Below are 12,907 nucleotides of genomic sequence, written 5' to 3'. Positions count from 1 at the left end.
CTCTCCCTCCCATGAGGGGGTGTACTTCTATATGTTCTGTTTTCCAGTCACCAAAAAATGCAGTCACATGCGTGCAATTTTTCTGCCCAGAGAAGACCGTCAGATATTAAGCTCTCAAGGGTTTTATTGGGGCTCACACTGCTATAACAATGTACCATAGATAAAGTGGCTTATAGTCAAGAGAAATTCACTTCTCACAGTTTTGAGATCAGGCCGGCATGGTCAGGTTCTGATGAGAGCCCTCTTCTGGATTGCAGACTGTCAACTTCTTGTTTTATTCTCACATGGCAGAAAGGGAAGGAGTGAGAGAGTTCTCTGGGGTCCCTTTTAAAAGGGCACTAATCCTATTCGTGAAGGCACCACCCTAAATACCTAAATGACCTAAATACCTCCCACAGGCCCCACCTCCTAGTACCATCACCAGGGGAGTTAGGAATTCCACCTATGAGTTTTTGGAGGACACAAACACTCACTCCATAATAGGGCTGGTCACATAGGTACCCTCTGTTGAGCACATACCAAAACTCCATACTCTAAAAGGAAAGTAGACGTTCAGCATAAACCATATAGCTTGTCTGAAGAGTCAGGGCACTGCAAAAGACACTTTTTAAATAGTTAGAGAATAGAGACAAGCCAAGTTCCCAGGCATAGATCAAGGGAAAATCCTTGCAAGTCAGCCTTTCTAAAGGCAGCAGTCTCAGGCCTGTTATATTGACTCTTTTCTGCTCATGATATTAAAGATATTCTTTGTGTCAGAGTTGGTTAGCAAACCTGTCTTCTGGGGACAGCCTCCCCAGTTTGTGTCAATAAAACGTATCAGTATTGAAAAGAATATTAAATGAACTTGTTTTTGTTCATTGTTCCCTGGGAGAAGAAAAGACTCCCCTAGTTTTCCAGAGGATGCCCCTTTGTATGGAAGGATGACAGTTGAAGAGAGGATGCTGACAAAATTAACAATCCTTTCCTGCTTCATGTCTTGCAATAAAGTGACCATGGTACCTAAGGTGAACAGTCAGAAACTCATGCACTTGACACTCACATCTGAACCAAAATTTACGACACATGGTCTGACAATAAAAAGGAAATGGGACAGGATACCAGGTTCCATTTACATAGTCACTGCATATGCTGGGATTCATTTTCTAACAAGAATCACAGGAGCTATTTCTCAACAACAGACTGTTTCTTTGACACCAAAGTTTTGACACCAAATTTGATTATTAACTGGTCTGTAATTAAATACACTGAATAGATGTCTTTCCACCAGTCCCTGACAACACTATAAGTTCAAAATTGCACATGATAGTATTATTTTGTGCTGTATTGATTATCAAACATGAAAAAGAATGTGCTGGGAGTATTAAATCACAGATTGTGACCATGTGGCACAGCAGTCTGAGTGGACATGATACTCGCATCTTGACAAAAAAATTGCAGCATAAAAAAATAGCTCTGCCATATATTAACTGCGTACGAAATTTGAAAAACATACCCTAAAAGTTGTAATTGCCAGTTTTACTATACACAGCCTCAAAGTGGATCTGAATGGAAATAATAAGTATTTTATTATAAATTTAATTTGAATTATTCAAAGCTGTTTATTTTGAATATCATTGTTTTAGGGGAAAATATCACATGGCACTTTGTTGATACTATGGATTAATGAAAACTCAAGTCTCTTCACCTCTCGAACAAATTACCAGAAAAATTATTACACAGTGTTTGGACAGCTAAAGAAATCAGTGAAAGAAAGTTATTGTGTGTCAATGTGCCAGAGTCATATAGGAATTAAAATACACATCTAACTTTTACAAAAAAGGAAATCAATTTTTATAGTTAATCAACAGTCCTTTAAGAACTCTTTTCCAGGCTTCATAATCCTAAGCAAGCGTTAAATTTTAAATTTTTCATGGATATTTAGATTCGAGAGGCATCAGCACAAATATTGTGCCAATAAAATTAGGTATTGTTATAGATGCTTTGGATACATCATAACATTTTAAAAAATTCTATCTTCTTGGAGTTTACGCTCTAGCAAGGATAGAGAAAAAAAACATAAGTAAAAATGTAAATTACATAGTATGTTAAAAGGTGATAAATATTATGCATAAAAGAAAAAGCAGAGAAAGGTAGAGAAGCAGAGTTTTGTGGGATGTGCTGAGTGTGTTGGGAGCCAAGTGCAGTATTATTAAATAAGATGGTGGGATAGGCTTCAACTGTGGGAAAAATAGTGAATTCTGCAGGCAACTGGGGATATAATGGAAACTTTGTTATTTTGTTGTAACAAAAGTTGACAGTGGAAGATGTACCTATAGAGTAATGTGATATTTGGTTGTTATGTTTTAAGTTTTAAAATTTTTTCCATGTGCTTTTGAACACTATGCTGTTATAAAGCTGTTTTGAATGTGAAAGAAAAGAAACATGCCACAGCCTATACTAAGCACTAAATGAATGTTATAGGAGTTCATTATCATAAGAGTTTCGTGTCTTATTGAGAACTGAATGTTTGGACAAATCTCATGGAAGAGGTAGCTTTGGGCTGAGCATTTATTCAATCAACCATTTACACACTGTGTTGAGTATAATATGTTTAAATTCATCCTATTGTTAACAATTAAACATTTTTGAGCAGGAGTATGACATCACCTCGTATGTGCATTATTACGATTTATTTTGCATTCTTCCACAGATCAGTCAGAAAATTATTACAGCAGCCCTGGCTTGAATAGATGAAGACTTCAAATAGTGATAGAGAAAGGAACAAAATGGAAACTAGGAATGTTAGTTAAAAGTGAATATATATTCAGTAGAAAACAGCTAATTGAAAATACAAACTCTTAGAATAAAGAATAACACCAAAGTTTAAATAAAGCATCAATGATGGGAAGTTGGTCAATTCCATTAATGGAAATAGGAAGGTTAAGGAGGAAGTACAGTTGTACACAGGAAGAGAAGTTTATTCTGTGATACATGAGTTTAAAGATCTCTTATCCCTATAGAAATGTCCAGAAGTCATTTACAAATGTAGGTCTGGAACCAAAAGAGCGTTTGTAGATAAAAAGTGGAAATTATTGCACAGAAGTGATATCTGAGGGCAAAGAAGTGAATCAGGTAGCTAAAGAAAAAGAAAAGAACTGAAGACAGAAACATGGAGATTTCCTTTATTTGAAGAGAGCACGGGGGTTGGGGGAGGAGTAATCAGAACCAGGAAAGTGCGTGATTCTCTGAACTCAAAGTCTTTAAGAAAAAGAAAAAGACAAGAAGACATAGTGAGGTAGGAGACCTGTGCAAACAAAATAATAGAAGTAAAAATATTGGGGAGAGGTTTGATTTTTATGGTATAATTTACATAGAATTCAAGTCACTGTTTTTGATGTGCAGTCTATGAATTCTGACAGATGTGTAGTCATGCAATCACCACAACAATGAAGATGAAGTACAGTTCTATCACCCCCCCAAAATTCTCTTATGTAACTTTGTAGTCAAACCCTACCTCCACTCCCAGCCACTGGCAACCAGTGATCTGTTTTCTTCCCTTACATTTTCAAAGTGTATTAAATCATACACTGTGTGTAAGCTTTTGAGTCTGGCTTCTTTCACTTAGTGTAATATGTTTGAGATCCATCCATGTTGTTGCATGTATTCCTCTTCATTACCCAGTAGTAGTCCATTGTGTATGGCTGTACTACAGTTTGTTTACCCATTTAGTAGTTGAAGGATATGTTGGCTGTTTTCAGTTTGAGGTGATTCTGAATGAAGCTGCTATAAACATTCACATAAAGGCTTTTGTGTACACATATGTTTTCATTTCTCTTGAGCTAATATGTACCAGTAGCATAGCTTGGTTGTAAGATAAGTACAGTTTTAACTTTATAAGGACAGGCCAATCACTTGCTATTTCCATGAGTAATGTATGAGAATTCTAATTGCTCCACAACCTTGTCAGCACTTGGCACTGTCAATGTTGTTTATTTTACCATTTTAATAAGTGTATTACTGTATCTAATTGTGATTTTATTTAGCATTTTCCTAATGACTAACGTTGTTGAGCATATTTCAATATATTTGCCATTTTTAATACTTCTTTTGATGGAAGATTATGAGAAAAAGGCAAAACAGATGATAATATCAAATAAAAAACATTAAATTTTCTGGGTCATGGCTTAAGATAAAGGAAAATAGTTTAATGACAAGGGTTATAATAAATCATCTGGGACACGGCTACTTCATTTGGTAAAGATTGCTGATATGATTAAATGAGCTTTAAATTATATTTGAAAGGTTGAGAAAATAGATCCCAGAAACAATATCAAGAACAACAGATGCGATTTAAAAAGAAGAACAAAAATTAAAACTGACAATTGAAGGAAAAGTAGTAAAGATGGTTGGAAACAATATTGCCATCTGTCTATACACCAATGAACAGGATATGAGTGATTAGAGCAATGAATTTGAAAACGTAATATAAACAACTGTTCACATTTCTAGAAGTTGTTGAAAAGGGACATATGAAGTATTTTTAGAGCAATGGAAGGATAAGTATTATTTGATAGGTATAATTTTGATAAATGATGCAACAGAATAGCATTGAAAATTAATGTGTCCATCGGTATGAGGGTGAAAACATGTTAGAGAGCATTGGCATCAGGATGAAAGATAAAGAAAAGTTCTAATGTTGTGTGGATAGAGTATCTAGAGCAGATACTGGTGGATTTGTATAATGTTTTCCTGTGTATGACAAAACTCACCCAGAGGCAGTGATAGGTCTCCTCACTAACCTGTTTCAAACTCCATTTCTGCCCTAAGCAGAGATCAGAGTTATCTGCTCTCTACAACGTTACTGTTTAAATGAAGAAAATACTGATGCTAAAATAGAACTAAGCTTTACAAATTTAAAAATAATTTAAATAAGTAATTAAGAAAAGTAAAACATTATGTTATGTAAAACATATTACATATGACATGTTAGGGGTACTATAAATAAAAATAGAAGACATCAACATAAAGTGGCCTTTCATTTTATTCATTGAATACCTATTGAATAAGTGCTGAATGAGCGCCAAGAAAGGTTGAGTGGACAGAGTGGTAAATTCAACACAATCCCTCTTCTCACGGAGTTCAGACATTAAGCAAGTAATTAAAATAAAGAATGGTAAATACTGGCAAAGACAGTGCATTGAAAATGTAAGGAGCTCTTCAGTCAGTTCAAATTTAACATGAATATTTATGAAATATGGAAGTAGGATTAATAGAAAAGTGTAACGTGAGCACATATTAGGGCACAGAAAGCAAAGATCAGAACAAATTGAGACTTATGAAACGTTCCAAGACAGTGGTAGAAGAATTTTAGTCATGTTCAGAGCAGGGAAATGAATATTAAAAGATTAGTTATGCTCTTTGCACAAGACAGTAGAATGTTGAGTTGGCAGAACTTAACTAATTGTACGATCACCAACAAAGAAAATAAATGGACTGGAAGGAGTTTAAGAGGTTATGGAAGCCCAAGGTAGAAGTTGTGGAAAGTCTGCTTGAAATAATTCTATGTCCCTAGAAAAACATGCCAGTGACATCATAGCATCGAACTCTGCATGATGTTTTAGAACATGTGATGAAGGGATAAGAGTATTAGATTAAGGATGAGGTCATCTACTCCATCTTCCATTGATTTGTTTATTCATCTTTAAAAAGACAATTTAGCACTTCTATATGTCAGGCACTGTGCTAGTCAATAGTGACACAAAGTTTAAGAAATGGAGGACCTCAGCCCTCACCTCACAAAAGCCCACACTCATTGGAAGTAAGGACAAGTGAGCAATTACAGTAGGGTATGATAAATTCAACAGAACTTCAGAGCATCAGACAACAAAGAAGAGAATTCATACAATTAATTCTATCAAAAGGGATGAGGAAAGACGTCAAAAAGAAAATGATGCTTTATTGGAGTCTGATTTTTTACTGTTAATTCAAGAAGAAATTGCCTATTGAGCACAAATATGTACAGGAACTTATTATAAAGGGAGCTAACCATTTTTAAAGTATTGTAGTAATAAAGTAAAAAAATATGAGTCAGATGATATACAAAAGTAGATTTGTAGCTGGTTGCATAATGAAATACAAATAGTTTCAATGGACAAATCAGTGCCAACCAATCTTTGGTTGTATGTTATAAGGCTCTCTACTTGACACTATCCATTAAATATTTTTCTCAAAATAGGAATATAGTCAATATTTTATCATAACTTTAAATGGAGTAAGTTTGTTAAAATATTGCATCATTATATTGTACACCTGAAACTAATAACATAACACTGTAAATCAACTACACTTCAAAAAAATTTTTTTAATTCTAATTATACAGGCAGGCAGTTTGGTCACATTTTATATGAATTAGAATTATTAAATATGAGGTAGAATTATTTAAAATATTTATAGATCTCACTCTTGAGACAAATGTTAAAACAAATAACCCTAACTTTAAAAATCATCAGTGACCATGATTTGAAATGAGTGAATTGTAAACTGTTTACACTATTTCCACAAGGTGGAGCCACAGTGGTAACTGTGGCCAGTAATGTATTCTTCCAACCTTTCCTCTCCACGTAATTATGAATTATGTTTATAACCATATTCACAATTTGAGGCTTCCTAAATAACTGAAATTATTCTATACCTAATAAGTGAACTGAAACTTGCCGTCTTCAGCAAATCAAACATATTGGGGATTTACCCCACTCTTTTACTGCTGTCTAATATTCCTTGATGAAAAGATACTATAAATTCATTTAATAAGTCCCTCATCAATGGTCATGTAGGTGTCCTACAATTTTTCACTAGTGCAAGTAATATCATAAAGAACTTTCTTGAATAATTATCTTTGTATACGTATGCAAGGGTATCTGGAATATATATTCTGGCCAGGAGAAATTTCTGACTCCAAAGCAAAAGAACCTTTTTAATTCTGTCAAATATGGTCAAATTGTCCTCCTATTCGAAGGTTCCAACAATATAAGCTCTAACCAACATGGTATGAGAATGCCCATTTTCCTTCATATTGCATGATTATTTAGTTTTTAAATGTTGCCACCTGATAAAATGTTGTTGGTGGTAATTTGTTATTCCTTAATTAGTAGTGAGGTTGAATAAGTTTTGAAAATTTTAATGAGCTTTTGTAGTTTTGGTTCAATGATTTGCCAGTTCATATTATTTGCCCACTTTTCACTATTTTTACAGGTTTACATACTTTTTCTTTTGGATTAGTCAGAAGTTTTCATTTGCTATAATTAGGCATTACATTGTTGTAGCTGTTAAAAAAAAATAGTTTCTCTTAATCTGGCACTTTGAAATTCAATAATGGGTGGTTTTCATTGCAAATGAGTTTTAATTCTTAGGTGGTCAAATGTCAGGATTTTTCTTATGGCCTCTGGGTTTTGTTTATTTTGTTTGTGTTGAAAGAGCTTTCCAAAATTTTAAAGCTCAACAAAGATATTCCTTTTATTTGATTGTAATGCAATCATATATGTTTTTTTCACATTTAGTATTTTTACACACATGGAATTTATATTTTTATGGATATCCAATTAGCTCAGCACCATTTATTGAATAGACTTTTTTTTCTCCCATGATTTGAAATATTACTTTTGTCATGTACTGGTTCCAAATATACATGATTGTGTGTCCAGATAGTCTATCTGTTCTACAGTTGACCAAAATCTTAATATTTACCACACATAAATGCAGTGAATCACAGAATTAGTCCCACTTCCACAAAGCAGGAAAGGGCTTCAGAAGAAGCCGCTCAGGTAGTTCAGAGATTTGCATGAAGTCCCATGATTACATTGGTGGGTGTCCTGGGCCTGGGAATGCATTTTCCTTAATTCTAATTCTGCTGCAAACTATGATTTGAGATCAAAAGGAAAACAGGTCACTTTTACCCTCTTTCATCTTGATTCTTTTTCAGTAACAGAGGAGTATTCAGACTGTAGTAGATCCCCATGCCAGAACGGGGGCACATGTATAAATGGAAGAACTAGCGTTATCTGTGCTTGCCGACATCCTTTTACTGGTGACAACTGTACCGTCAAGGTGGTGGAAGAAAATGCTTTAGCTCCAGGTAAGAAAGTACATGCATCCTTGGATTTGCTCAAGGTCATAAAAACATTTTTTGAACTGTTTACGAATGAATGTTTAGACCTGCTTAATCTGGACTCACTTGAGGATTAATTCCTTTTACTTCTCAAATTAAGTGAATAACGTACATGATTTTGTCAGGTAAACTCATTGATATACACAAGTTGAAATTGTCAATATTGGTATAATAGAGGCAGTTTAGTGAAAATCCCCCCCCCACTTATTTTTTTCCTAGTGCATCTTAAAAGAAAATACATATATATATATGTCGAACTAGTATAAACTTTTTCTCCTCAAACAAGTTGTTAAAGAATACATCTTTGATTCATATCAGATCTGATCCTTTAAATGAAGCCATAACAAGTGAATAGCAGTATGTCTTCTATGAAGGTCAAATTCATAGTGTCATTTTGACTGGCTAAGGGCTGTTAGAACATGCTCAGATGTATTGAGTAGAACAAGATGCCTTTTTGCCCATTTACTTTCGTAAGTATTGGTTGCTATAGATTTACTTCCAGAGCGTACCATTTCTGATTTTTATACAAGAAAATGTGTGCAGGGCTTAAAATATATTCTCTTTAAAATGACAGCAAAAAAATATGTTGCAGATCAGGCTGTTCTTAATAGTGCGCTGCATAATAAAGAGTACATTTTTTAGTCTGTTTTTAAATCTCAGCCTTTGTAAGTACATTTGGCATTAATTACATAGAAGATTGCTTTTGTCTACTTCTCGATAGTGCATACAATTTCATTGGGTTTCTGTTTTAGCCTCTAGAAACTGTTTGACAAGGTGCTGGAAAAATTGTTTCTGCATCATATCAGCTTTAATTCCTGCAAGAGGCTTTAAAACATTCTGACACACCATAATAATCAGAGTGCTTTGAATTCCTTCATCTCTGGAGAGATCAAAGCAACATGCAAATTAATCTCTGAGGCATTTCTATGAGGAAGGTATTGAGTGTTACTACCACCATTCTATCCTGATCTAAACGGAGAAACAGTCTCAGAGAGGCTAAGCAATTTCGGGTAGTTCAGGCAAGAAAAGGGGCAAACACCCAGACACATATGCCCTTGTTAAGTCTGATGAATGACCTTTTTTCTTCTACTAACGCTTTTTGTAACCGACATAAAATGATAAAGATATAAACAGAACAAGATCAAAACATGAAAATTAACTCTTTCCATTTTTTTCCGCTAACAGATTTTTCAAAAGGATCTTACAGATATGCACCGATGGTGGCATTTTTTGCATCTCATACATATGGAATGACTACACCTGGTCCTATCTTATTTAATAACTTGGATGTCAACTATGGAGCCTCATATACTCCAAGAACTGGAAAATTCAGAATCCCCTATCTTGGGGTGTATGTTTTTAAGTATACCATTGAGTCATTTAGTGCTCATATCTCTGGATTTTTAGTGGTTGATGGAGTAGACAAGCTTGCATTTGAGTCTGAAAGTATTAACGGTGAGATATGCTGTGATAGGGTTTTGACTGGGGATGCCTTATTAGAATTAAATTATGGGCAGGAAGTGTGGTTGCACCTTGTAAAAGGAACAATTCCAGCCAAATTTCCCCCTGCTACTACATTTAGTGGTTACTTATTATACCGTACATAAATTAGTGTGAAAGACAGACTGTCACCTTTACTGAGAAGCAGCCAGTGTTTTTATTTATCTTTGCATGCACATTTGCTCTGTTTTTGGTTTTTCCACATGAATGAAAACCAACTTCTTTTTAAAATCTGAGTAAGGCTGCAAGTTTGTTTATTTCATAAAATCATTTGAATATCTTTTGGACAACCTGTATATGGAGTTCTTGCTCCTAAGGAGATTTAGAGGCATGGAAAACAAAGTGCATTTGTTAGCATAACCATTCCTATTTTTGTCTTTTCATGTTAAGGCATTTCAGTGTAAAAGAAATATTATAAAATGACAATCACTCAATATTGCCAGTCACAGTAGTCTTTCCAATAGAACATTTAACTTTGTTATTCTCTGTGTACATAAATATATAACGTATGTTTCTTAAATTCACAAATTCAAATAAAGTACTCAAAGACCAAGAAGTTTCTTTTAACTTTGATTTTTATTCTTTCCTGTTGAGCTGATTAATTTTACATATTAAAATTTTCATTTGTAATGAGAATTTTTAAAGCTGAATTAGAAACTTAAAATATGCTTAACTATTGTTCCCTTCCTAAACTATATTCAATATCCTGTGATCAACCGTAATGAAAAATTTGACAAAAGAATATATATATGTATTACTGAATCACTTTGTTGTACTCCAGAAACTAACACAACATTGTAAATCAACTATACTTCAATAAAATTTAAAAAAAACTATTGTTCCCTTCCTATAATTAGAGAATAAAGTAGTACTTGACACATTTGAACACTTACACCCAAGTCTAAAAATACAGAAGTGGACATTTTACCTGCCTCCATCATACAATATCTACAGGGGAAAAAAATAACACTTTTCTCTAATGAGTATCCTGTGGTAACACATGCAGACCTGCCTTATTCTTATAACAGGTGCATATATGCCATGGTGATACTACAATTTATGGATTTATGGGATGCTCCCTCTGCTTTGGTTTTCTTCTAAGCAACTTATACTGATGCCTTACAAAAGCTTTTATAAGGTGGGTATTATTATCATCATTTTTATGGTTGAACAGCGATTGACTAAGGAATGGACCAAGCTTCACAAGTAGGAAGGACTGAGGCAGTATTTAGAATCAGCCATTCTTCTCCAGCACTCACATCCATCCTTTCTGTATGTTACCTCCTAAGATGTACCATAATTGATTTAATAATCTCTTATGAAGGCCATCTGCATTATCTCCAATGTTTCATTATAACAATGTTATTGTAGTGAACACCCTTAAACATATATTCCCTATGTATTTAACAAGATAGTTTTGAACAAGAGATTCCTATAAGTTATCCTAAAAATAATAAGTAAGAAGTTTTTGGTATGGCAAACGTTTTTCATGAATCAATTACTCTAATGCTTACTATAATCCTATGTATAACATACTAACCGTGTGAGATATGTATCATGTATTATTCTCCTTATACTTATGAGGAACAGAAGCAGGAAGAAGGTAATTTTCCCAATAGTTCAGCAAATTGTGAGAATTTCAGGAACAAAGGATAAGCATATATTTTTATTTTCTAACGTACTATCAAGGTGCCCTTGAAAAGATTTGTACCACTCCATAGGCCCAGTTTGCTCATGTTTAAAGAGTACTCATTACCCCCAACACATACTCATCAAAACTCACAATTTTTAAAAATATTGCCAATCTCGGAAGTGAAAATATTATCTCCTCATGGCAGAAACTTAAAAATTTTTCAAATTTGCTGAAACTTGAAAGTGTATGTTCGGACAAAGAGTTGTACACAAATGTTCAGTGTAACTTTATTTATAATAGCCAAAAACTAGGTTCCACCCACACGTCCAGCAATAGATGAATAGTTAAGCAAACTCTGGCATACCCATGCAGCAGAGGACTGCCAATCAATAAAAAGGAATGAACACACTACAACACATATCACAGATAATCTGTAGAAGATTTCAAACTGCAGCCTAATGAACCTGGAATAACCCTGCAGGTAAGTGTGAAGTGACTATTGCCCATCAGAATGTCTCATGTTGAGCCAACATAGCTGTGCCTTCACAGCTGAGCCTCACTCAGGACACTGGGGAAGAGTGTGAGCCAGATGCGGACAAGTAAAGGCCGAATGATTGACAATTTCTATTCTGTGTAAATGTGTCATTTTCAAAAATATTGGGAAAGTTTTGATAATTTCTTTAGTCCCTGCCTGAAATTACATCACAATCTACAAGAGAGGCAGGTGGGAGGGGCCCTCCAGGACCTGAGGAGTGGGAGAGGAGCAGAGGATGTTTGCCCCACCCACTCGAGCCCGGGAAACCTGATGAGCGCCCAGGCTGGTCCCCCACCCTCTGAGACCAGAGGCAGGAGACCCGCCTGGGCCCCTTCTGTTCTGTTGAGCCTAAGCTCCACACTCCACACCCGCCAGGGCCTTTTCCAGCTCCGTGGGTGCTAAGTATAGGCCCTGCCCACCACCCAAACCCCACCCCTTCTTAGGCCTCACCCTCCACAGCAAGGCCTTCCCCCCCATTTTTTTCTTCTCCTTTTTTACTATTGTGGTTTTGTTTCACCTTCCAGTTGTTGTTTCATCTATATTTTTATTTTTATATTCTTTCTAACATAACTGTTAGTTTCCTAGTCTAATTTTATTTTTTACTGTTCTCCTTTTTTTTTTTTTTTGTCACCCCGTATGGCTTGCAGGATCTTGGTTCATGAGCCAGGGGTCAGGCTGAAGCTGCTGTGGTGGGAGCTTCAAGTCCGAACCACTGGACTAACAGAGAACCTCAGACTCCAGGAAATATTCATCGGAGTGAGGCCTCCTGGAGGTCCTCATCTTGGCAAAAAGACCCAGGTCTACCCAACAGCCTAGAAACTCCACTGTTGGAATCCTCAGGCCAAACACTCAGAAGGACAGGAACGCAATCCCACTCATCCAAAGAAAAAAAGAGAGAGACAGCAAGAGAATATGTCACAGATGAAGGAGCAAGGTAAAAACCTACAGGACCAAATAAATGAAGAGGAAATAAGCAACCCACTTGAAAAAGAATTCAGAGTAATGATAGTAAAGATGATCCAGAATCTCGGAAAAAGAATGGAGGCACAGACTGAGAAAATACAAGAAATGTTTAACAAAGACCTAGAAGAACTAA

At 35.2% G+C, this 12,907-nt stretch overlaps 1 protein-coding gene across 1 annotated transcript in view; it reads left to right on the top strand.

The window, feature by feature from the left end:
- MMRN1 (multimerin 1) overlaps positions 1 to 10,286 on the top strand; it is a 64,498-nt gene extending 54,212 nt beyond the window's left edge. Inside the window, exons 7-8 of the mRNA XM_082838326.1 lie at positions 7,958 to 8,110; positions 9,329 to 10,286. Coding sequence (XP_082694452.1) covers positions 7,958 to 8,110; positions 9,329 to 9,750 — 575 coding nt within the window. The 3' untranslated portion in view covers positions 9,751 to 10,286. The remainder of the gene's footprint in view (positions 1 to 7,957; positions 8,111 to 9,328) is intronic.
- Positions 10,287 to 12,907: the final 2,621 nt, after the last annotated feature.

The sequence above is a fragment of the Leucopleurus acutus genome (assembly GCF_964270905.1).
Source record: "Leucopleurus acutus genome assembly, chromosome: 4".
Taxonomy (NCBI): Eukaryota; Metazoa; Chordata; class Mammalia; order Artiodactyla; family Delphinidae; genus Leucopleurus; species Leucopleurus acutus.
This window is presented reverse-complemented; position numbering and strand designations above follow the sequence as displayed.